This window comes from Amblyomma americanum, chromosome 4 (assembly GCF_052857255.1).
Source record: "Amblyomma americanum isolate KBUSLIRL-KWMA chromosome 4, ASM5285725v1, whole genome shotgun sequence".
Taxonomy (NCBI): Eukaryota; Metazoa; Arthropoda; class Arachnida; order Ixodida; family Ixodidae; genus Amblyomma; species Amblyomma americanum.
In genome coordinates, this window is record NC_135500.1 from 95,426,791 (window position 1) to 95,452,460 (window position 25,670).

At 44.4% G+C, this 25,670-nt stretch overlaps 3 protein-coding genes across 9 annotated transcripts in view; 1 reads left to right on the top strand and 2 right to left on the bottom strand.

Annotated features, from left to right (window-relative positions):
• The window catches only part of LOC144128134 (uncharacterized), a 50,834-nt gene extending 45,090 nt beyond the window's left edge, over positions 1-5,744 (bottom strand). The window contains exons 1-4 of one of the 3 annotated variants that reach the window (XM_077661225.1): positions 5,442-5,744; positions 5,267-5,356; positions 4,608-4,713; positions 651-804 (exon numbers count right to left, since the gene is read on the bottom strand). In XM_077661225.1, coding sequence (XP_077517351.1) covers positions 651-804; positions 4,608-4,713; positions 5,267-5,354 — 348 coding nt within the window. In that variant the 5' untranslated portion in view covers positions 5,355-5,356; positions 5,442-5,744. The remainder of the gene's footprint in view (positions 1-650; positions 805-4,607; positions 4,714-5,266; positions 5,357-5,441) is intronic. The other 2 variants (XM_077661224.1, XM_077661226.1) reach the window with 2 other exon arrangements.
• Positions 5,745-6,046: 302 nt separating this feature from the next.
• LOC144128136 (programmed cell death protein 2-like) lies at positions 6,047-14,575 on the top strand. 4 transcript variants are annotated; one of them, XM_077661229.1, is made up of 6 exons: positions 6,047-6,383; positions 6,839-7,011; positions 9,060-9,587; positions 10,859-10,975; positions 11,161-11,318; positions 13,831-14,575. In XM_077661229.1, exons 1-6 carry the CDS (start codon positions 6,285-6,287, stop codon positions 13,965-13,967), a joined length of 1,212 nt encoding a protein of 403 aa, XP_077517355.1. In that variant the 5' UTR covers positions 6,047-6,284; the 3' UTR covers positions 13,968-14,575. The 4 variants fall into 4 exon arrangements, with proteins under 4 accessions (XP_077517355.1, XP_077517356.1, XP_077517357.1 ...); XM_077661230.1 differs by having other exon boundaries at positions 6,048-6,383; positions 11,216-11,318; positions 13,874-14,193; XM_077661231.1 differs by having other exon boundaries at positions 6,048-6,383; positions 13,874-14,125.
• A 1,175-nt stretch (positions 14,576-15,750) lies between these two features.
• The window catches only part of Pask (PAS domain containing serine/threonine kinase), a 107,199-nt gene continuing 97,279 nt past the window's right edge, over positions 15,751-25,670 (bottom strand). For both annotated transcript variants that reach the window (XM_077661227.1, XM_077661228.1), the window contains 4 exons: positions 23,196-23,378; positions 22,603-22,753; positions 21,459-21,596; positions 15,751-18,797 (listed from right to left, as the gene is read on the bottom strand). In XM_077661227.1, coding sequence (XP_077517353.1) covers positions 18,478-18,797; positions 21,459-21,596; positions 22,603-22,753; positions 23,196-23,378 — 792 coding nt within the window. In that variant the 3' untranslated portion in view covers positions 15,751-18,477. The remainder of the gene's footprint in view (positions 18,798-21,458; positions 21,597-22,602; positions 22,754-23,195; positions 23,379-25,670) is intronic.

Below are 25,670 nucleotides of genomic sequence, written 5' to 3' on the forward strand. Positions count from 1 at the left end.
GCAATTCGAACTACCGAGGCACTCCCAGCCAGCACCCATGCATGTCTGTGGCGTCGTGTGCCCATTAAATGGATGCTAAAGGTCTCGCACCGGTTAATTTGTATTCCATGCTGCAAAGTCACATGCACACCTCTGGCGTGCATGCAACAGCATGCTTGATGACATACAGATGACCCAGTCTACAGGTATGAGAACAGTCCGACCACTTAGTTTCGGTTTAACTTTTCCGAGCTTCACATCAGCCTGCTGCAAAGGTGGCTCAAGCTGCCAGCATCAGCCATCTAACCGAGCCTGGCTGTGTGCCAATCCGGACTTTGATTGGCACGTCGCTGGTCTTTTCCTTACCTTTGCAGGGAAACAAAACTCCACCTACACACACCCACACAATACAACACAGACTGCAGCCCCAAGCACAGATTACCAACACGAAGCACAACAGTCTCATGAGAGGCATCCCAACAAAGGCTGATGCATTAAATTCAACCATCTGCCATTTTCTGTGTGCACCAATGGAAGAAACTGTTGGCTGTAGTACTGATCTAATTTTGCATGTGCAAAACAGCAGCTGCAAAGAACGGACTTCACAGGAATTTTTTTTATTAACCTATCATGCAGTTCAAGAGCTTTCCGCTTTTAATTCCTTCACCTACCTTGTGGTATGGATGCACCTTCCAGTGGCAGGGCCTCTGCGCCTGCTGCCTGCGCACCCTGATGGGACCTGGCTTCTGTTCGGCCACCAGTTTCGTGATGTGGGCTGTTGCAGCATTGTAAGCTGCCCGGGCTATCAATTCTTCGCCGGAGCCCCTGGCCAACACGGCAGGCACAACAGAGGGGAAGATAATGAGAAACATTAATACCAGAAAATAAAGAGGAAACAGTGAAACTGCATCTTCTGCAGTCACAAAAGGCACAGACCCTGTGCTAGTGCCTTAATCGACGTAACGAACTTCAATGTTAACGAAATCCTCAATGTAACAAAGTATGTTAGTTTTTCGTTGTTTCGTGTGCATAGAATCCATAGGACACCATGTATTATTAGCTTATGCATAACGAAGTAAATTTGGCTGCACTTTCAACATAGTGAAAAGTTATTGCTGGGTTGAAGCCAACTCAAGAAAACATTGCAGTACCGCGAGGTCAAGTGGCTCAGCAGAATGAGTACCGAAGTCTGCGCCAGAACACACCAGAGCTGGAAAATGTACAGCCGCAGAGTAAATAGGCAGACATAGATGCAATGATAATGATCGGTGGCGAGTGCACCATCATCCATGCTATCTTAAATAGGTATGAGTGAGGCTGGCAAATGTGGTGTTAAGCAAACCACTAGAACACACGAGTGCCGGCACAGTCACTGGGGCTAGCCTGCAGCATTTGCTAGCTTGCCAAAAATTGGCGTTGAATGCAGCATGCTGCCAGTGCGCAGAGGCAGTGCACCACATTTATCGCGTTGATCAATCCCTGAAACTTGGCAAAAGGACTGCGAGAGTCAGGGCCACCGGCACAAAAGATCCTCGGAGGATTTGTGAACGTTGTGCTGTCCTGGTGTGTCCCCCAGGTGCTGACTAGAGGACACTTCTGGCTCTTGCCAACATGGAGAAAAAGAGGGGGAGGAGGAAACAAGTTTGGCTCACTGGCCTTCCTTCCCTACCTCCCCCCCACAAGGCTGTAGTGGTGGCGATGGAACACGCCAATCTGTCAGTTATGTGTTTGGGGACTTGCAATTAGAAAAAGATGGTGATGACCGTGAATCCAAATTCAAGACAGGTGCACTGCCTCTACCACATGTGGGTGTGTGATGTAATACATGCGCTAAGGCGGTTCGCAAGCTCGCAACACGAGTAAGAAGCAGTGAAGTCTCTATGGAACATATAACACCTCCGTTGGTGGCAAAGATCGCCCATAAGCAGTGAATCAGTGCCATTGCAAATCAGGGTTTTTCCAGTGAGTGAGCTGCAACATGTTTTTGAGGATACTTTGCACACCATCAGATGAGTATCGATGCAGCGAAATTACAATGTAATGAAGTGTACTGTGGACTTTACAGACTCAGTTATGTTGAGGCTAGACTCTAATAAAACTGTGCTCGTCAGCAAAGCCACTAAATGTAAGCTTACAGCTAAAAGTTTATGGACCACAATATTAGGGAAAAAAAGTCAATTTTGGCACCATCTTTTAAAGCAGCCCGCAATAGATGTATGCAACCTAATTCTGAGCATGCGAACTGTACAGTGCATAGTTAGTTTAGTTTATAGGGGTTTAACGTCCCAAAGCAACTCAGGCTATGAGAGACGCTGTAGTGAAGGGCTCTCGAAATTTCGACCACCTGGGGTTCTTTAATGTGCACTGACATCGCACAGTACACGGGCCTGTAGAATTTCGCCTCCATCTAAATTCGACCGCCGCGGCTGGGATCGAACCCGCGTCTTTCGGGCCGGCAGCCGAGCGCCATAACTACTCGGCCACCGTGGCGGCATTACAGTGCATAGTTAAATTTCATGAAATGTGCTCTGGATGCAAAAAAAAATTGTACTACAGACTGTCATCCACACTGAGCACTCGGTGCATGCCCCATGGTACACTGCAACTTAGTGATCCATGGTAGAGAGAGGGCAGCAAGATGGAATTCTTAACACAAAACAAAGTGAATAAGGGTTGATAGAGGAGCCTCAGTGTGCTTTGCCATCATTTTGGCAAGAAGACCCGTCTTCACCCTCACTACAAAAAAACAACGCCAAAACTGGCAAACTCAGGACAGGTCTATGGGTTCAAAGACAGGCATCCTACAAAATCATTGCCAATGTTTGAAAACAGTGTAAAAACAGCACACAAGTATTCATCAATGCTACACACAGTTTGCTTATCTTCCACAATGAATTCATTCATAGCTGGTAAATTATAAGATGTGTCAGACACCAAAGCCTCTTTTGTAGATCGGTGTAACAGTGCCATCAGTGTGACAGTGGTGATAATGCAAGCAAATAGTGTATGAGAGGCATCATTCTGCCAACTTCTTGAGATTTTACTTTAATATCTGTATTTGCGAAAGAAAAAAAAAAGATGAGCATTCAATTCTGGGTACCTCTGATACATAAAATACAGACTGATTTAGTGACAGAAAGTTGCATTAGATTGTGAAAAAAAGAAAAGTGCCAATATATGTGAAACTTCACTGCGATAGCAGTCATAGGCTCATTTCTCCAAATCGCGGCATCTACATGTGAGAGGAAAACACTCCACACACCATCCACTCTCCAGAAGCAGCAGCAGAATGAAAGTGACAGAGAAGTTGAATTTAAAAACAAAATGAGAAGATGACCAAGGTAAGGCAAAAGTCCCCTGCCGTCCCAGCTTCACCATATCAGCTCGTATGACTGCCCGTCAACTTTTTCTTCTAGAGGCCGTTTTCAAACTTGCAAAAGTATTGCATTTTGCAAACTGAACAATGCTGCTTACCACTGCTTGTGATGTACGGTATTTCAGAACAAAACTGCCCTACTTACAGCAAAATTATGGCTGACGTTTTTTTTTTGTGTGTGCGCAGACACTTTGTTTTCCTAAAAAAGCATTAAAAAAATTACAGAGGGCACTTAAGACTACTTAAGTGCTTTGAATGCAAAATTTTTTTTTGTTTTTATTGCTCATTAAAAATTTTTCCCTCTTCCTGTCTAATGACACACCTACTCATTAAGCAAGCAGTCGTAAGGCAACATATATACCAGGTTCGCCTTTGTTCGCCAAGAAACAACGCGTTTTTTGTGGCCTATATATTATGTGCTCGCCTCACAATATGAAAGTCTTGGGTTCAATTACCCGCACTTTCGGAAGAAATTTTATTTTTCTTTGATACTACGGTGACATCATCCGAGATTTTTGGGACTACTGCCGCTGGTCAATGCAGAGTTTCATTGCCGATGAGCCAGATAATGCTTTCGCATTTTAAGAAGTGCGACCATGCCACCACTGACCACTGTCAGGAAAGGAAAGGTGTTGCATTCATCTCTCTAAAGGAGGACACTTGAACCATATCATGAGGGAACATGAGCTTTACAACATGAGGCGAACTTCAGTTGTTTGACAGCGGAACAAATTACTGACTCGACAACACAACAGTTTGGTCAAAGACCCTTTTCCTAAGCATTTCACCCTAAAAGAGCCGGGCACCAGGCCAGGGGAATTCTTGTACAAATTAGAAAACCAGTGGATACCTGGCGGCTCTCGGGATCCAACACAGCACCTCCTGAATGCAAGGCGAATGCTGTACTGGTAATGAAGCTCTGGTTTAATTTAAATACTACAACCAGAATAGCTAGGATTCGATCCTGCAGCCATGTGCTCAACAGTTGAACACAGATGTCACTGAGCCATTGTGGCAAGTACTTTTCATGTGATGCCACACAGCATGGTTGACAACCGGAATGCTGATGCCAACGTGGCCATCTGCTGATCCCCGTTAGTTTATGATGCACATAAAACACAGTAAGTGTGCTGTGGCCACCTAAACAAAATGAACCTGCTGCAACGTCTGCGACAACTATCAGCCTACTATGGTCAGACAGCAGACATAACACAGTAACAAAAAAATGTGCAAGACTGGTGGCAAGACTTACCGTTCAACAGTCACCACTTCAGGCATAGTTCCCAGAAATGCCTCAAGAGAAGTGTGTCCAAGTTCTTTGAATGGTATGCTGGTGCCAACAGTTGAGCAGTACTCCTCTGACAGAGAAGGAACAAATACAAAACTCATTCGATTTTTTTACTCGCCAAAGTTAGGTATTGGCTGCAAGACATGCCACTGGCCAATGTAATAGATCAATTTCGACCGAATGGAGTCTTTCGAGAAGAATCCTGGCGTCAATACGCCAGCGCGGTGCCGTGGCCGATGTCGAACGCACGAATTCATGCTCATTAGGAGAACGACACAGCCGTTGAGCCGTAACGGTGGGCAGAAAGTACTAAGGCAAAGGGCAGTTCAACTTAACATGCTCCGACTGACAAATGGCACATTGACTCAACTTCAATCGCCATGCATTCGCTCTTTAGCTTGCACCTAGGCTTCGGTTAATTGCGTAGTGGATTCTGATGAACTTTTGTAGCTTGTCATGGTTTCACGAATTGGACTAGAAAGTTCGGCACGTTTAGACTGCCTTTTACCTTACCTCGCGGTCTCTCTTAATATACGCTATGACTACATCGCATTACGTACCCAACCTAAAGAAAAAATTCAGAAAGACGAGCCACGCTTTCCTGGCTCGTAATGCACACTTACGATCAAGGCGTCGCAAGGAGAGCCCATTTTGCTCGCTTGCAAGGATGGAGCCCAAGATGGTCTCGACTTCTGCGCGGTCCGCGGACATGTCTGTAAATCAGGGAACGCGGTGACAATCTTTGCAATGACAGTCCTTCCAGCGGGAAATACAGTGCGCGTGAAAATAAATTCTAACCAAACAAGACGCGTTCCGATGGCACGAGCAAAGGCACTTTGCTGTCAGTAACCACAACAAAGAAACGCGAAAACTGTCACCTCGCCAAATAGGTGCAGAGTGCAGAGCTCTGAACGCAGCGGCTAGGGAACTTGGCGACCCGTGGCAGGTAGTACAACAGCCCTGAAGGGCACTTGCAAATGCGAGAAAATAGGCAGCAGCTAACTATTTGGCCCGCCAGCGCATGTGCCGCTTGAGCCTATCACGCTATCACCCTGTCAGCAACTGAAACAAGCGCCCATGCTAGGGTACCCATGCCAACGGAGGCTCCTCAGGGTTGCTCAGTTTCTCACGTGCCGTTACGAGCCGCATTATGTTACTGCATTAAAAGAAGGCAATAAACGCGTACATACCAATGAAAAAGTGTTCCGTCAGCTAGCAAGCTGGGAGCTATTGAAAATGAGTTAATATAATATTCAAGGTCAATTACTAGATTGTGCATTGTACTAGTTAAATAGCGTCGAAGTGACAAAGAAGGGGAGAAACAGCGCAATGAAACACGGACACACGAAGAACGGACACACAACTAGCCCGGAACCTTGCTCTTCTGACAAAGAAGGTCAAGTCAATCCATAAGTGTTTGCCATCGTCTGCTACGCACCGCATTGCTTGCTTCATCAGTTGACGGATGACGGTCTGAACTATTTATGTTACGTTATTCGTGTTTACTCTGGCGTATTTAAAAATAATGCAACAACATGCGTGCGTAAGGCACCCTTCAGTCTTCTGTTTTTGTACAGCACTTTGAACTACCGATTATTGCGGAAGACAGCGCTCATCTACAGACACGTGCTTCTGGGCGACATGGCTGCGTCAACGCAGTGTGTATTCCTCGGCCTAAAAGATGAGCCTGTGGAAGGCGGAACCACGTCGTGGCTAATGAACAAAGTGGGAGGAGTACCTGTGAGTGCCAGTCATTCTCTTCCATTTCCCTTTTCGGTTTTCTTGTCTGCAGGTAGTCTCTTAATTATTGTTCACTTACAAACCGTTGACAGTGGCGCAGCATGCACAACCCAAACGAAGTCTAGTGCAGCGAGTGACGTTCCTAATTGCGTGATCATGTTTCGTAGTTGTTTTCTCCATCAACTCTGAGAGATAGTTTACATGTTTTAAAGTGGCAAATAGTAGCCAAATGGTAAATAGTAGCCCGTAGAGTAACCAGCAAGAACTTATGTTCGTTAGGTAACGAAATAAAAAAAGAGGAGACGTCCCTTTAATTAGCTCTGCTTCAGACAATGCCGGTTTCGAGCGTCAGACTTCAGTTTCTTCTCTGCTGCTTCTTTTTGTCCCAGTCGAAGCTCGCCTCGATGACTAGCTCCTTGTGATTTGAAAGCTGTGATCGCTCCTGATTGTCGCAGGATTGGACAACAAGTGCCTTGAAGTCATTGCCAGAACTCATATGCCCTCTGTGCTCGAAGCGCCTGCTGCTAGCGCTTCAGATCTACAGCCCATTGGATAAGTGTGACTGGTATCACCGAACCATCTATGTCTTCTGCTGCATTAACCCAAGTTGTTGGAACAAACAGGAAAGGTGCGAGTCCTAACCGTTCTTTGCAAACGCCTTTGCAAATCGAAACTTGGTAACTTAATTAAGCCATATCCAATTGCGGTTTCCAATTGGATCCAGTTGGAACATCCAATGGGCTCCAGTTGTGTATGTGGAACCAATTGCTTTTCATTGGACACTCTAGTTACCAAATGGGTTGTCCAATTGGTTCCGATTATGTATTTGGGACCAACTGAAAGCTCCAGTTGGGACGTTCCAATTGTTTGCAGATACACAACTGGAACAGATTTCGAAAGCCCTATTGGGCCCAGTGTTTTTTTTCACCTGGGTACAGTTATGGTTTTAAGAGCCTGATCTCTGCAACATATTATGGAAGTGTTTTGTATGCTGCAGAGTGTGCGACAAGCATGAACACATGAATAAAAGGCTAAAGAAGAGGTCCTGACTACTTAGTTGCGAAGAATAAATACGTTGCTAATAAAAGAGCCAAGCATTTTGAGCTTGGTGCACACCTTAACCCCTTTCATTTGTGTGCAGTGTACATGTGCCTTCAATATGAAAGGGTACAAAGTTTTAGCATTCGAACGATATGGTTACTCAATAGTTATGTGTCACAAGCGAATTTTTTCCTGTTTTGTGACTAGGGCTTCTTTTGGCATATAATATACAAAAGTAATTTTCAGCTTCGATAAAAAACCAAAAATTAAATTTGTCCTTTTGCGCAAACTTTTTGTTTCCTTTCAAATAGGAGGGGGCCTGTACATATTGCTGTAGTCACTCACGTCTGCAGTGCAAGCTGTCTTTGTATACAAACGTTTGTTGGACTGCAGACTCTCAATATTTGGTTTTTATTCTGTAATTTTTCTGAATCTTGAATGCTTTTCTGGTGTGTTACTAAACAGTAACAGTAAAGCAGTAACAGTAATGTGAGTGAAAAGCTTTAAAACCACCAAGAAAGATAAAAAAGCTACACATATGAGAGACAAAGGAGCAAAGAAAACTGTTTGTGCATTTGTGTGGTGCAATATGTGCATGATCCGCGATAATTTTATCTTACTGGTGCTCATACGTGAGGCAGAAACATGGAGGCTAACGAATAAGGTTGAAACTATTATAAATTGAGGACAATGCAGTGAGCTATGGTAACGAAAATTATTGGTGTAACATTAAAACAGAGGAAATGTATCGTTAAAGTCAGTATAGGATTAGAGCTGAGTGGGTCAGGAGACAGAGCTATCCAAGCTGAAATCAAGAAGAAATAGATATAGGCATTACATGTAATGCAAAGGCAGGATAACCAATGGTTTGTTATGGTAACAGAGTGGACCCCTAGAGACAGCAAATGGCACAGGGGTTGGCAGATGAAACTCAGGTGGGTGGATAAGATTAGGAAGTTTGCAGAGATAACATAGTTTTAGCTGGCACAGGACAGGTTAATTGGAAGTCATTTGGAGAGCCCTTTGTCCTGCGATGGATGTAGTTAAGTTGATGATAATAATTATGATATCTGCATCAATTTTATTGCTCAGGTCTGTCCTGTTCTTTTTTTCCTGCTTTTTTTATATGTAGTGCGTTTAGTAACTCCCTCTCATTATATACTCTTACCTGGAAACTGTGTACCCTGTGAAGTTCAGAAGTGAATGAGTAAATAAAAATAATAGATTATTGTGGGAAAATTTAATGAGTTTTTTCGTGATTAATATTTAATGGTGCTATATATTTGTAACATGTATATGTAGAAGTATTTAGAGATGTATAGTTAGAGAGCACTAGTTATCAAGTCTGTGCAGAGAAATTGTGGCTAAATTTCCCAAGTAGCGAAAATATTTTTGACTGCTGTAACGTAATAGGAACACTGGCAGGGCGTATTGATATGTTCATATATCCTAATATGATTGGCCCCAGGAATTAGCTCTTTTCACCCTCTGCAGAGGTGACAAATGAAAACCAAAAAAAACTGTCTCGCTGCTTGTCAGATTAGCTTGCAGGAAACCCAGAGAGAGCAACTGATAATAAGCACTGAGACTAGTCATAGTGTTTGAGGACGTTTAACACTGTGCCTTGCTGTGCAGCTGGAAGGTTATCCGGAGCCAAGAGTGCTCCGCCCGAGCGGAAGAGAGCAGTTCTTGTTCTGCAGCGAAGCCACCCATGTCAACTGACTGGCTTGTGGGGCAAGATGACTGGGATGATGATTCGTGGGGTGACGAATCCCCGCATCACCAAGCACACAGCAACAACAGTTCTCAGAACTTGGAAGCTTGTCTGGGCTCAATTACTGTCACATCACCGACTGTTGCCTCAAATGCCTTGCCTTCAAGTGAAGAAGCCTCAAATGATTCCGAAATGGAAGAGGAAATCCCAGTTCAGGCCGAGTCTCTGGAGTCCAATAGGGCACTGGAAGCAATGAGTGCCTTGAAGAGCAGTGAAGGGGAGCGCAAAGCGTTGCTTAGGGATCTGCAGCAAGTGAGCAGTTTTAAGAGTTTCCACATTGCTGTGGTGGAAGAGAGCACTCTGCCTGGTGAGACTCCCGCTGACATACGTGCCAGGAAGTTATTACAAGACTACGAAGCTGGAGAAGGAAATGTTTTCCGGATGCCTGGGTACTTGCGTTTTTCAGCTTAAATTCGAAATCCTAGTGTGCGTGACTTTGGTACTTTATCAAAACGTACAGTGGTACTCTGATAGTAAAATCATGCTAGTGAAAATTGAGTTATCAACATTTAGAACTGTTTGCACAGTTTATTTTTTTTAATGGAAATGGTATAGCTGTGTGCAAAGTTTCACCACCACTGTTTACTGCTGTTTGTGAGTCACTTGGTTTCCTTTTGCTGTTTTTAACTAGTTATTGCAGTCATCTTATTTTAATGGAATTTTGCAAATACGAGATATGGGAGTGTGTTATGTCATCATTCAGTTGTTTGAATACTAGAGGAGAGCTAGGCTAAGATGCCAACTATCTTAAAGGGGCTGTGAAGGAGGCTCCAATAAAGTTGCGGCGTGCATGGGATATTGAAGCACATCGCTTCACGAATAGTGTCCAGCAAGGATTTTTTAAATGCGCTTTGTAGAAGCTGATTTATCCGTAGTTAAAATTTGAATTTCAGCGTGCCTTTCCCTCTCCTCTCGTCACTTTTGTTTGCTAGAAGGTAGGCTCTCCTTCGCCGACCCCCCTCTGGGAGTGGAGCTTCCTGACCCGCCGGAGCTAACCGGCTTATGGGCCGCGGCCACAGTAGCTGCCTTACGTCTGAAAGAACCTAACCAATGGCCACCTCTCACCTTGTATACATAGATGCGGGGGACGGAGGAGGGTGCGAGCATGAAAAAGTCGCCAGGAAGGACTCACCAACTTTGACGCGTGATTGTTGGTCGTCTGCTGCGTGTAGAAGAGTATTATTTGGCTCTTGTTTTCATGGCAACACAGTGCAGTGATTAAGTGAGTTAATGTGCTCTCCTCGAAAGGCGTTTTAAAGACCCTTTAATCATTTATTTTTTTAACTAATCCCCTGTGGCATTTAATTTTTAATTTTCTTTTGAAGGCTGTTGTCTTTGTCATCCCGAAGGTCCCATTCTAGTACGGCGCATGAAACTGATAGTTTGCGTTGTGACCTGGAGAGAAAAAAAACTGCCACGCCGTTTTTAATTGCTTGATAGCTAGTTTAAAATATTAGGATTAGCCCAAGGATGTGGCTTTGATCATCAACTGGTAAAGTCATTCACTGATGGTGTAGAGAAAGCGAAAAATTGCACAAAAATTGTGCCTTCCTCAGCTGCAAATTTGTCTTTGTGAATTCCTTGACAATGCGGATCTCAGTGGTGTGAAATCTTGATCACCACTGGTATATCATAACTATCACTGCACAATGCTTTGCAGCAAGGGGCAAGGCAGTACAGCATATGCTCAGGAGACGTATGAGAAGCCACAGTACAGCGACACCACTTTCCACAGGTTCCACAAGCGATTGCAATGCTGCCCACAGCAGTTGATCAGGTGGGTGCTTTTCGTGCGGCTTTTCACAGCCCTTTGAGCAAATGAAGCCTGTAGGGTTGCACTAATTAATATGTGCAGGCAAATAAAAATGCAGCGGAAGGCACTGCCCTTATACTGGGCATGCGCATTAGTGTTGCCAATGGACTGTTCTGTTGAACGTAACCTCCTCGTTAAAATATGCAAAGGTTTTGTTGGGAAGGAGAGCCACTGTTCATCGCTGAGCCCTCACCATCCTGGCAGCCCGGCAAGTGTGAAAGCTGTGGAGCAAGGCGCTGCTTTGAGCTGCAAGCCATGCCAGCTCTCATCCAGAGCTTGGAAGTGGAAGGCATCACCCAGTTGCAAGGTGAGGAGTCATTTTTTTTTTTTTTCCACCTGGCTTGAGGTGCAAGGGAAGGATTTATAGGCCTCTTTTGAAGGAGGTATTTAGGGAGGGGTATTCTATTATACAGGGTGCTTCACCTAAGACTCCCAGCAATTTTCAAAAATAGGATTTTTAAATCAGAATAGCTCTTTTTTCAGCATAGCATTGTGAGTGGTGTAGGGCATCAGTATACAGTGAAGCTGTGCTAACTACCAAGATAGTTAACTAAACTTGAATAGTTAACTTTTTAACTGTTACCATTATTCTCGTTATTTATTGAGAGGTGTGTAGGGCACCGCAAGTAATATCCATATCAGTTATCAGTTTTTGACCTTGCTGCAGTGGCTCTGCAAATTGGGCCATTTCTCGTGCCATTTTGGATGCCTGTGGAGAGCGAACAGCTGCGCCCCTCAAATCGCGTTACTCTGCAATCTCTGCCAAGCCTGTTCTGGAACAGTGAAATGGCAAGGAGCAGTGAGCACCTCAGCACGGGTGGGGCAGAGGTTACCACGTGACGCAGTTTGATGCTCGTTGTTGTTTGCTCTCTGCAGGCTTGCGATTTTCGAATGGCTTGAAGGGCCCAAATTTGTTGAGCCACAGCAGTGAGGGTAAAAACTGATATGGATATTGCTTCCAGTGGGCTACACGCCTCTCAATAATTAAGGAGCCTAACAGTAATACTTAAAAAGTCATGTACTATATTCAATATTAGTTACCTCTTTGCTTACTCCAGGAAAACAGCTAATTTCAGTGTGGTGTGCATTAAATTTTTTGTCACCAAATAATTTAGATAATTTTTAATTGCAGCACATCATAGTGTAGCTAATACAATTCACTTTTCAGTGATACTAAGAAAAAACAATATATATTGGTTGCGAAAGAAAAATGTCTGGCGAAATTCGAGAGGCGCGCTTGCAAAAGCAAGAAAACTGTCAAAATTTGAGACTCATACAAAAAGTCACAAAAATATTAAACATATCCAGTCGGAAAATAGGAGAATAAAAATATCAAGAATATATGTGTTGAGCATTGCTACACCAAAAATGAGTATTCAGAGCTACAGGACTCTTAATTGGTAAACCTTCAATTCGATTCAATTATATTTATGTATTTATAATTTGAGGGTAGATCTAATATATAATGTTGAACGGACCCATAGCCGAAGGCTAGTTTCAGATCCAATTTTCTTCAGTATGAAGAGTGGGGCGGAAGAGAGCATGCACTAACACAAGAACAAGCACAAACAAGGAAAAAAAAATAATTAGACATCTCATGCAATCAATAAAAATAAAAAATCCTACTAACATCTTGTTCATAGCATAGCCAGTATTGTACATTTTCCCAACTATAAGGGATCACAATACTCTTTTAAGAGCAACAACAAGAACAATTAAATACGGCATGTGATATATATTGCAAACATGTTAACAAATGTGTTGACGTAACCTGTGACTGCGTACATTTATTTTCCTCACTGCATTATAACACCATGGTCAAGAAACAAATCAGTTGCTCGCACGCAGCACTTTGGGCTATGCTGCTGTGCAAAGATAACAGAGTCTACTACACTGCTGGTGATACGACTTTGTTCAGAACATGCCCGGTACCTTCAAAGGGGCTCCGAGAGCAGTGAACTCCTCGGCAACGGCGGATACGAAAGTTACAGATGGGCACCTGCCGACAATCCGGGCTGGCAGGAGCAATCACCGTTGTGCAAACTAAAATAAGATGAATGAAGGTCATATTTTCACACAGAGCTGTCGCTTGCACCTACAGTGTCAAGTGTCTATGCTGCAAAATCGCAAAAGCACCATTGCAGTTGAGCAAGGTCAATGCGAGAAGAGGACGCTACCTTGGGTGCCATGCTCACCGTGATCGCTCCATGTTGACAAGTTTCGTACAGAGTTTAAAAATTCTTCCTCAGGCAGCTGATGAACAAACCAGCTCCGAATCTGAAGTACAGTCCTTTTGCAACATACTGAGTGGCATTACTTTTCCAGAAGCAGCTCAGATTGCTTAGAATGGGACATTTTGCGTCATTGTTCAAATTGAACAATTTGAATAGGTACGGTAAGGAAAGAGTTAACCAGCCTGCAAGTTGGCATGTCTTAGCTATATTCTGAAGAACTGCACTGCACTCTTAACGCTATTCCGAAAAAAGAACTCTTCGAACTCAAAAAGTCTATTTTAAAAAATTGTTTACAGTCTTGTGTGAAACACCCTGTATGTAGTACTGTGCATTCCTATAACTTTCTTTTTCTGAAATGTGTGGGTTAGTGTGTCTTTTCCATTAAAACTTTGTTCTTTGAGGAAAGGCTTTTCCTTCCCTGGCGCCCTTAAAGTTCCCGTTGGTGAAAAGTAAAGCTTTGTGAATTAGTGTGTGGCACACTGGACAAACTGGTAATTATGAAAGAAAATTAAAGAGTGATGTGGTTTCAATTCGGTGTTGCAATTAGTCTTTATTTTGGTGATGTGGCGTTTCAATTTATTTCAGGCCCACCAGTGGAGTTTGGAACTGTGCTGTTCTATTCATGCAGTGCAAGCTGCTGGAAGGATGGCGACACTTGGAAGTCGGAGGCGGCACTTGTTCAGCCAGATCCAGATGCCGCATTCTGGGACAAGTTTGTATGACATGTGGCAATAATGCAGTGTCCCTTTTACACCATAGCTGCCCTCGCATTTACCCCAATTCAGTACATACAGGCCTGAATATAAAGGCTTGAATGGATTTCAAAAACTTTTCACACTTTTTATTTAAGACCACGTACATTTTTCTCAATTTGGCAGAGTAACATTGAGTAGCACTCTCCATTTGAGGAAACCTTAAAAACTAGCTTCTGGCAAAGCTGCTCTTTGCACCCGAGGCTGTTCAAGGCATGCAACGCTTTTGAAGGTGCGGGCATTCATGCATAATTTCGATTAGTCTTTTCTTGTCTTTATTTAATACACTTTTCGATGCGCTGCATTTGCTTCCATACATGTGAGCAATGCAACAGTGCCACCTTGTTTTCAGTGATGCCGCATCAACTACATAGGATGGCAACAGATTGAGGTGAACAACATAGATAAGAGTTGAGAGGCTTTGGGTCAAGGGGTGTTATGCTGGATATCGAAATTGGCTGTATGTTGAAAATTACCTTTGTAAGGACACTGTCAGACCATATGACCATGTTAGAGATTTTATTTGTATATAAAACAGAAATAAATAAAAACTGCCATGGGCACATTCATCAACTGCTTTTGTGATGCAATAATGAATTTTGGTTGAAGTGCGGTTACCGAGAAATTCCGGGAATGCTGTTATGACAAGCTCCTTGGTCACAATAACAACTTGCATGACCTTTTCATTATTTTGCCGTAAGTGTGCTGGCTTACTGTTAGCTGAACCAGCACAGCAAAGTCAAACCGACGCTTTTTACTTCACGGTAAATACCAAGCCTTACTTGCCTACTAGGGTTTCTCTAATGAAAGCAAGGATGACGTCATTAGTTTACATCAAGAGTGCGACAAATTACAAGCAGCTTTGCTGAAGATGCCTTGCTTATAAAAGAAAGTTCCAGGAGCTTACAAAATCAAATCGAAGGACTCCGATGAAAAGCAGGGAATGTTGTTTGCGCACATGGAGCTTTGGCTAATGGAAGCAAACGAAAAATGTGCGATATTGTCTCTACTGTCTTTTTAATCAAGCCTTTTTTTGCCTGCTGCAGCTCCTTTGAGAAAATGGAAAAACAAAGATGCTTCATCATTCATGAAAGCAGAGTTTGGAAGGTGGAATGAGCAGGTTTTTTTTTTTGCTGTGTTACTTGATGCAATAAAGAATGCAAATGCTAGAGCACTTCCGTTGTGGCTGTAAAAGCACAAAATGAAAATATAAAGCTTTGGAAACAGTAAACATTTGTGTGGCAACCATGACGTGCTGGTCGAGGACTGCGAAAACCATGATCTGTTCCTAAAACCATACACAAAAATCTCAACACAAACACCCAACCAGGGCATTCTGAGGTGTTAAATATATGTCCATTCAGATGACTGTTATGTAATATGCGAATTCTGCAGGGTGCCCATTTCCAGTCATTCAGAGTGAACCGTTCAGATTGCTGTTCATATGCTGGCCAAATATAATTTTCCCAGGAACTGAATTGGTACTAGTTTCACAACAAAACTTGTCGCTCGTATATAGCTATGTGCAAGCTTTCATCAATTTAAGTGGAAACATAGTGCTTTACCAGTGAATTTATTTTTGTATCATGTCCTCGTTTCTTGCATACTACAGTTAGGAACTCCCGTGTGGGTATGCTGCAGATCGGTGCTTAAAGAACGGGTTAAACTTGGCAATTGCCAGTGGTCTTTGGATAAAAACACACAAATAACCTGAGATCAAATTTACTTGTAGTAAGTGGCAGCCACATCACCTGCTTGGGCTCTGACAATATAATGTTTATTTGTCGTAATAAATACACACAATACATACATATGTACACAGTCTCAGGCAGGACTCGCCAACACATGCTTTGTCACTGTCGCACACACAGTAAAACAGCCGCATTTGTTCTTCCCTCCCCGGACCACAACAAATGCAACCTGTGCTGCTACAAGCATTGTCAGACTAGTGGTCCTTCTTCCAACTGCTATTTTAACCATTGCAGGTACAGGCATGTGTTAGGGAATTCACAACAGACCCACTGTGTGCATCAAACGCGGCAGCAACAGGAAATTACAAAGGGAAGACAAGGGCCGCAACACGAATTCAGCCATGGTGAAGAAAATAAACATTTATCTAAAAGCCAGCTGACATCATCAGTAAGCAAGAAATTCCTTGCGTTCAAGAACAAGTAAATTCAAATCAAAGAAGTATTATTTCACTGCTTAAAAAATTAAGGTCAGTGGTTCGGTTTAAAATGCGGTGATATAAAAACTGGTAACAGGCTAAAAAAAAAATTATTTGCATTAAAACTATCAAGAATTAATGAGAACAGCCCACAGGGTTCACCTCATCAGCTCTGCAAATTTGCATGCCAGGTTGTATAGCAGTGACGTAAAGGAGCAGAAAAGTAAGCTCTTTATCATTAACCTCTGTCTAACTGTGCCCAACAATTAAGACTTAATCTATTCAACAACAAACTGGAGCAAGCACGATTAAGACTTCCAACGCTAAGCTATCGCACACGGCTGCGCGAAACAGGAATTCGGACTTGAAACAGCACTTGCAAAGTGAATCTAGCACACTTAATGAAACTACAGGAACGGGAACTTTTGGTTCGGGCATTCCAACCTCATGATGTAGTCCATTGCTGGATTATAATATTTAATGCTGCTTATGGAATGATAATGAAACAAGAATGGAATGCATGCAATCTAAAGTTACAGGCTATGAATGTGCCTAGCAAAAATAAGTATTGCAGTAAAAGAAGCTGCTGTTTGATATGTACACACATAAACACTTCTTTTCACCTTGTCCACGCTTATCACAAGATAGAACTTTTTCCCCTATGCTCCATCAACGACTAGCTAGTTACATATATATATATATACTATTGTGACGCAGATACTTTGCTATTCTCCTGCTTTACCCTTTGCAAAATAGCACAGTCTCCTTGCATTCACCCTTGGCTTGCAGCAGCACAAAGACGACCCACTGCACTCTATCAACATCTGGTCTGGAATGGACGTGTGCGAAACACTTTTCGAACGGTGGCCACATGTACACTTGGTCTACGTAAGCAACGCACAGGTTGCATTTGATCTCAACACGCCTGAACTCTCGGAACCAGTGCCGTGCTGGATTGGTCCATGTACGAGTGCTTTCTTTTTGTAAGATGCCTTTGTGGAGATCTAAACTGCTGCAAGCAAAACGGTGCAGTGCATGTCGGGGATGGGTGGGTTTGTTTGTATCAGCCTGTAGAGAACGAATAAAAAGAAAGGAAGAAAAAAGGTTGCTGTAGAACTGCATTGGTAAGCAAACACTCAATATACGAGGGAATAAGCAAATCCTGCTGTGACCAAATTTACATTAGCACTGCACGGTCGTGAGCACAGTGGCAATATTTATGAACATATATTATATTAGAAAAAAAAATTCAGGCACAAAACTTTGGTGGACAGTAAGCCCAAGAATGGTCGCATTTCGCAATGAAAATTGTGACCAGAATTCAAATGATTTCACCACATGGGACATTTGCAACTTACATTGCCGGTACTCTGCCGCAATGTGGACGACAACAAGTTTACAAGTTTTGCGGACAGAAATGCCCAGTAATGCTTACACAACAAGGTTTGCAGCGGTGCTCTGCTAGCAGGCTTGTATGCATTTGCAGGTAACGCGAGAAAATGATCTCTTGATTTTGAAAGCACTTATCCTTGCTTTCAAATGCTCAACAAAGTTTGTCTACGCCAGTCAAAGCTGCCACGCTAGAGTTGTGAGCTTTACAGGCAAACCATACTGAGAAATTATACTTTTCTACAAGCGTCTTTCTAGTTAAGAATTTTTTAAGAGCAGAAAAAAGGACGAAGCATTCTCATTTTTATTACTGGCTTGGATAGGTTGGTCGCACAAACCCTAGTCGTTTACACAATGAAAGAAAAAATTCTGCAGCTAAAAAGTAAAAGAAGGCGATCCATGTCAAATGCAAAATCCAAGTACAGTGGGTGGGCACAAAGCTGCTTCAAAACCGATCAAGCTGCCTAGTTTTGATCGTCCAGTTGCTGCGACACACACCTTCACATAAAACCCTGATCCAACAGCTTTCTGTAACATCCTCACTGACCGATTACACATCAAGTTTGTCTAGAGAAGAGCTCAAATGAAAAGAAACATGAGCATGTCGATTTCCTTCGAACATCAGTCAGAATGTGAGGAAATCTCCACCGTCACTCAGCTTTGAAGCACGCCTTCTTTAGTTTCCTTGAGATCGCTTTAAAGGTTGAGGCAGAACCAACCTGTTCCTTGCCCTAGCAGGTGCTCCAATGTAATGCACAAATATACAAAAAAAAAAACAAGCTGCACATTCTCGTCAGCCACACAGAAAAGCAAAAGGAAATGGGTAACGCTCAGGAGACTGTCCGGTCGTGTCGAGCGAAAACGGGACTGCAAATGCAAAAACCTGTGTGCGTTCAATGCACATTTCTCAGCAGCTTGTGCAACCTAGGAGCAGGCTTCCAGTTCTCTCGTGATGTCTTCTGAATTATAAGAGGCTGAACCAGCGTCTGCGGTGATGACTGCGCCCAGGTCATTGCACGACCCTTCGAGCGAAGCCAGGTTGTTGTGTGGCGCGGCTGCCGCACCGGGTTCGCGCGACGACGAAGAACGAGACCGTGCACGGCTGGTCACCGAACTGGCGCAGCTCAGGCTCCTGTGGCGTGACGACGATGGAGCATCGCTCTTGTTCAGGTCATAGAGGCTGCAGCTGAAGTAGATGGAGCTGTCCTGCTGGAGGTACTTGGACGGGTTGATCTCCTCCGGGGCTGCATGGCAGAGGAAGCAGAAAACGTGACAAACTGCACACCACTGGTGCCTCTATTGCTAAACGCAAGGCACGGGTTCTCAACTATAGCAAAAGCTCAGCAATTAAACTTCTGTTACTTTTAAAATCAGATAATTCGAACCTGCTGTCTTGGTCCCTGCCTATGCCTTTGTAAACTTCTAGCACCGGGCGCTCGCTAATTCGTAATGCTGTGGGTCTCGCACTGGTTAATTTGAACAGATTCCCGAAGAAAGGTCGTGTCCAGGTATGACTGGTACAGGAAGAGATCATTGAAATAGTCCTATTAAAATCTGGAGTTCCACACTGAAGAGTCGCTCACGCACCCTGACGAGTGCGCGAAGGTCCGCGTGACAATGAATGGACGGCCCAGTGTCCGAGAACAGTCTGACCGCATAGTTTCCTTTTCACTTTTATGATCTTTGCGCCATCCCGCCATGACGGTAGCTCAATCAGCCGAGCACCATTTCGGATGCTGATTGGTGGGACACTGATGTTTTCTTATTCTTTTTTCCCCGACTTGGCACCGCTAAGCAGTTTCCTTTGCTTATTTCTGCATGGTTGCATTCTTGTAGTGCACTGAAACTGCGCACTCTCGACATTTCGTTCACTGTTTGTGTGGTGAGCCCTCCTCGCACACAGTGATACTGCTTATGGTGGGTGCGACACGGTAGTGGTGGAGCCCCACCATGTCGCACCCCGAAGGCTTCGGGGATGCCATTACAGTTGCAGAGCAGTTTTGATTTGATGGTCCCTACAATGTGCACGCAATTAAAATGGATTGATGGAAACGTGAAAAACAGTCATTCCCGCACTGCTCTTATCTCAAAAATGGGCAACCATCGCCAAGTCTTTAACCAAATAAATTTACCACGATGCAAGCAGTTCTTGACAGTTTTTTCAGGATCATTCGATAATTCAAACTCTCTGATAATTCTAATATTTTTTCTGGTTCCTTGAAGTTGAATTAACAAGCAATTACTGCGCTTGCTTCATGAGAAACCTTCCCAGCTCACCAAAAACCCAAAAAATGGCTCACCTGCTGCATTTAGTGAGCAATAAATTTAACAGCATAGAAGCATTAAAAACATTTATTCGCAGTTGGGACACGTTACAGAGGTGGGAAGGCTCACTCTGGCCACAACAGCATGCCAATATGTGGCTCTGTCGCACTTAGCACCAACCTTATGTTCAAGTATATCCCTGTGCTTGCTTTCTAAATCAATGAACGCAGAAGATGCCTGTTCACAAGAATGAGTAGTCGCTAAAGGACACAGCACCTCCATTGTGGCCGCTAAAAGAGGCGTAGAAAAATTGACCCAGTTGCTGCCATACAAAAATGACCGTACCTTGGCTCCTTATCTTCGTGACATCATACGGAACCACAGATGGCAGCTTGTAGAAATTCAGTGTTCTGTGAGCTCACTTTGAAAACCCCCTGATCAAGAAAATGAACTGTGAACTGTGAAGGCTGTGGCGAGCCCGACGCAAGCTGCACAAAAACTAATTTGTTCAGTGCATTCAATAAAGTGCACAAATTGACAGCCATAAGATGTGGGCAAACTTCACTGCTAGTGTATCACGGAGACTTTATATATATATATATAAATAACACATCATCACAAATTAGTACTCTAGAGGGTGACATATGCAATGACATCTGAATGCTCTAAAGCTGGCTCGGAAGTGGATATTTGCTATTCAATCACATTTAGTCAAACCAGGAGTCCTCAAACTGGGTTTCGCAGAACCCTTCGGTTCCTTGCAGTGTTTTTTGGGTTTCCCAAGAACACAAATCTAAGCATGCCGCAATGCGAACCTTTACTTTCACCTACCTCTCTTTTTTTTTTTTGGAGGGGGGGGGGGGGGGGGGGGGGGGGCTAATCATGCTGCAATTTGTTTTAAAAAGCTTTCACTCCACAGACAGCCAGCATTATTGAATTTGGCCATTCTTGTGGTGGACTGTGTGTTGTCTGCACGTTCTTCCTTTCAGTACATCTCAGGCAGAAAGGGACTGCAGTCAACACATGCAAGATAAGAACTTTTCAAGTCAAACCATAACATGGTCACACTTCCCATTGCTCAGATTAATAGTGGCTTGGCCAGACAGCAAGCGTAAGTGCAGTGCCACATGAATGGAAAAAAATACAGTCGATTTGCATAGTTAGGCCAAATGCGAATTAGGTGCACTAGCATTTCGGTTTCGGTTAGAGCCTCCATAAGTCCCTAGCAGCATTTGTACCACTCCTGAGGCAGTGATGCAACAGTTAAGCAATGCGCCACTGCCCTGTGATGCCAGGTGCTGCCACCGGTGGGGCTTGCGTGACCCGGGTTGCTCTACCTGAGCAACCTTTTGCGACCAATCTGCCATGGTGGGCAGTATGCTCACAATTCCGGTGGGCAGGCTGTGATGACGCCGAAGCCACGAGGTCATGTGACCTAGGTGGCCCACCTAAGGTTGCTCACCACCCGGTGGGCACACAGGGGACCACATAAACTGACAGACAACGGCTTTTTGGCAGAGTTGAAGCCTTAGTGGAAATTACCGCACTGAAAATTACCGGATTAACAGTAGGCTAGGCTGCACACCCAGGCTAATAAGCACGTCGTACTGTGGAGGGAGTTAGAAAAAGGAGAGGCTTACTAGCGTGGACGACATCCTCAAAGCGGTAGCTCTCGGGGCAGACGGGCTGGACGGTCCATCGGTGGCGCTCTGCCTCAGCCAGTGTGCAGCGCTGCTGTGGGTCGTGGTGCAGGAGCCGTGACATGAGGTCCCAGAGGTCTGTGCCATGACAGTGGCAACATCAGTGATGGTTGCTCTTGACTTACCTCCACCAGGCAAGAATGTGTCCCCCTTCCCATAAAGGAACACTGAGGACATACTTAAAGTTGGCCTGCATCAGTAGGTAACCGCATTCTAATGACCAAGAGACTACTTTCACTGGAAACAGAGCTTTTACGAGCTAGGACAGGTAAAAATCCTAGTACAGGTGTCACCCCCCTCCCCATCATTTTCACGGGTAAAATGTGGTGTGTCAAAGACAGTTCTTTCTGTGCTAGATCACATAATTTGGGCCTGTATGGAGGACCCGCCTCCTCCGGACTTAATGCAGCTCCAAACTTCTGGGCAGTGGGGAGGCCGTGCTACTCAGCTCCAACCCGGAGACCCAACTCCGAGCCATGAATTGGGCTCTCGAGGCCGCCAAAGACCAAGGGCTCCCAACCACCTAGCACAGACTCAAGACCACCCACGCCAGATCCATAGGCTGATGGAATAAATGGTTATCCTCCTCCTTTCTGCACATGGATCCCCGAGGCTAGGCTATGCCACCATTCGCTTTCAAATGGTAATCATTGAGTCCTTTACAGTCTTGATGTCATTAGCTTGAAATCGAGTGGCGAGAGAATTTTCAATGCAATTTTCTCGGGAATAATTGCGCATTTTGCTGAGCGAACATTAAGGGGCTGTTGGATGTCTCTACTTCTTCCTGCCAACGCCCTTTCACAGTCTGCCTAGCTGCATCCTGCATGGTCTCACTCATCGTTTTCACTTTTTCAACAGGTCCTGGCTGCCATGGGCACCTGTGGTATGATATGATGCTCGGGACAACAGGTGGCATGAATGTACTGCATATTCCCTCTGCATTCTCTCTGCAGCCTGCTCTGTCACACAGCTTAGGCCCGATTCATATTCCCTCATCTCTCCACATGTTACCAACACACTTTCCATGGTTCCATGGAACTACCAGGCATTCTGTCTGTCACTGCCCATGAAGGCCTTTCCTTACCATTGGAAGTTGCATAGGGTGGCTTGAGCGTCGCCGCGATGGTTTCCTCCACGTCGAAGAAGGGGTTCTCACCATAAATAAGCGTGTACAAGGTCACACCCAGAGCCCACATCTCCAGCTCAGGCCCCGCATATGGGTTGCCCTGCAGAACCTGAGGGTGAGAAGAGAGGAAGGAAACGGGAAAAGAAGGGGGAATTTCTTAAAATTTCGCTATTGCAATTTAGTGCACTTTCAAGACCAAGAGAGAGGGGGTGAGAGAGAACAATTGCACAAGGTTGGCTTGAGGCCTAAGCAGAGCAGCACAGTGGCATACTATCTCTCAGCTACTAGTGCTGGGTACTTCAGAGCCAAAGAATTAAAAAAAAAAAAAGCCAAGCCTTTACTTCAAGGCACACAGGTACAAGATTTTGTGTAACAAAAATGCAGAAAATATATGCCTGACTGGGGTATCAGCCCTGTTAATGAGCAAGCTAAACAGGTTCTGGTGACTGACCTACCACCTCAGTGGTGGCAAAGCATCGCAGCTAACCACTAAACAGCGGAAGGACATCAGCAGTGGTCTTTCACATGCGCGCTGCACAAGACCACCATACCTCGGGGCTGCAGTACTCAACGGTGCCGCAGAAGGTGGTGAAGTGGCGGTCGGGTGCCATAAATGCAGCAGAGCCAAAGTCAATGAGCTTCACGTTGAAGCGCTCGTCAATAATGATGTTTTCATCCTTAACATCACGGTGTAGAATGTGCAGGCCGTGCAGATAGGACAGGGCGCTCACCACCTGGAATGGAGAAAGGTTTCAATGTGAATGAAGTTGTACAAAGAATAGTTTTTTTTTACACAAAAAAAAGTGGCAGGTCACCTGTTCTTGTGTATACCGTATATACTCACGTAATGAGCCCCCTTTTTTTCCCAGATGTTAACATCAGTTTGGGGCGAGGGTTCATTACTTGGCAAAAAAATTCCAACAGATTTTTTTGGAAGGGTCGAAATTTCACATCATACCTCGGTCCATCCTTCCATCATCAACAAATGCATACAGCCAGACGCGTCGTGCCGCAGGTGTTTAGCGTCGTTCACTCTGACGCGATCCGACAATTTTGTGGTAGCCGATGGTGCCGGCCAATCGCGGCGAGATAATGCAAACATGCTGAACACTCACCTAGAGAACAGGCGCACGTTTTTTAACCAAGGTTAAAAAAACACACACGCAACTGTTATGAGTCTGTAATGCAAATGTAAGCCTTAGCTTGAAGCGCACAACATCTTGGTGCTCTGCGAAGTTTGCCAAGCGCAATTTCCTTGCTTCACGCGAATTTAGCACCCTTCACACTGAAAATGAGGTGCTTTTTTATGGCAACTAGTGAACGCAGCAAATAATATTTCTCAAATCAGACAGCGTTGTAGCACGTCCTTTGCCATTTTCCACGATCCCTAAGGCGTTAATTTCACAAAGCCTGGTATCTTTATCTTACAGTTTCCAACTGCAGCAGACTCCCTTTAAGATGCACTTGAAGGGACCATGACAATTTGTTCCATCTTATCAGAAGTGCCCCCAAAAAAGACGTGAGCATGCTAGCTGTATCCGAACATATGTTACATGAAAATGATACATAAAAAATGGTCTTGCAGCGAGAGACAGAACATTAATCATTCTATGCATGAAGTGAGCTGAAGATCGAGGGTATGAAACAAGCTAATCGTCTTCTACAGTCGAACCTCGATGTAACGAAATTCACGACTTAACGCATTTTTTTTCATTTCCCAATCACTTCCTTATTGAAAAATATGTTTTTTTTTTTTTTCGTGATTTAACGAAGTAATTTTGTGCCGCACTTCCGATGTAACGAAGTCCTTGCGCATCGCATGCATGTGCCAGACGCCAATCGGATGAGAGCTAAAACTTCAGCCAAGACAAAACGCATTTTGTATTTGCCTTTTTACGCGCCAATTTTGTCGGCAGTCAGGAAATCTGCGAGCAAAACAAAATGATGATAATAGGAACATAACACCGCGCCATCTGTCGTGCGCATACAAAACCCGCAGCACGGAAGTTTCAGGACGCGTCACGCTATGACGTCACTGGCCAGTCGGAGACTCTGAACGTGAAAGCACAAACCGGAAATATGCGTGCGTGAGGCCTGAGGACGCTGCCAAAGCGAGTCACTTTGATGTTGAGTGAGCTCACTTTACTGAAGCCTACAAACAGTAGCAGTGTTTCTTCGACTTGGCTCCGTACATCATGCAGTGCGTTTTCTGTTCAAGATGAGCGCTCCTCACAAGAGAAAAGTTTTGTCTATGGACATAAAAGCCAAGATCATCACTGAAATAATGAACGGCAAAAAGAAGAAGACTGTTGCCGAAAGGTATGGACTTTCGCAGAGTTCACTGTCTACGATTCTGAAATTGAAAGACGGCATCATGACTGCCGTTAGTACGGGTGGCTCGGGCCTGCAGCGGAAAAGATCAAAGGAGGCAAGCTACGTCGACGTAGAAAAAGCCCTCTTCACATGGTTTTTGGATATGCGTGCCAAAAACATGCCGCTGAGCGGGGCCATTCTACAACAGAAGGCCCTGAACTTCGCTTGCATTCTTGGGTGCGACAACTTCAAGGCCAGCAGCGGGTGGCTGCAACGATTTAAGGAGAGGCATAACACTGCTGGAAAGGTGGCCAGCGGCAAGTCGGCAGAAGCGAACGAGATTGGAGCAGCCAACTGGCTGCGTGATCGTGTCCTGGGCCTATTGGCACGTTTCGACATCGCCGACATTTACAATGCCGACGAGACAGCATTTTTCTATCGGCTGTTGCCAAAGAAAACATTGACTCCGTGAAATGAAAAGTGCCATAGTGGCAAACACAGTAAGCAGCACTTGACTGTTCTTTTCTGTGCCAACATGAATGGCAGTGATTTGATTTACGCGTGCCATTCGTAATTGAACAAGTGAGAAGCCGCGCTGCTTTAGCAGAAAGAAAACAATGCTGGCGAAATACACGCCAAACATGAAGGCGCGGATGACGCGGGATTTGTTCACGAAATGGCTAAAGGACTTGGATGCTGAAATACGCAAGCAG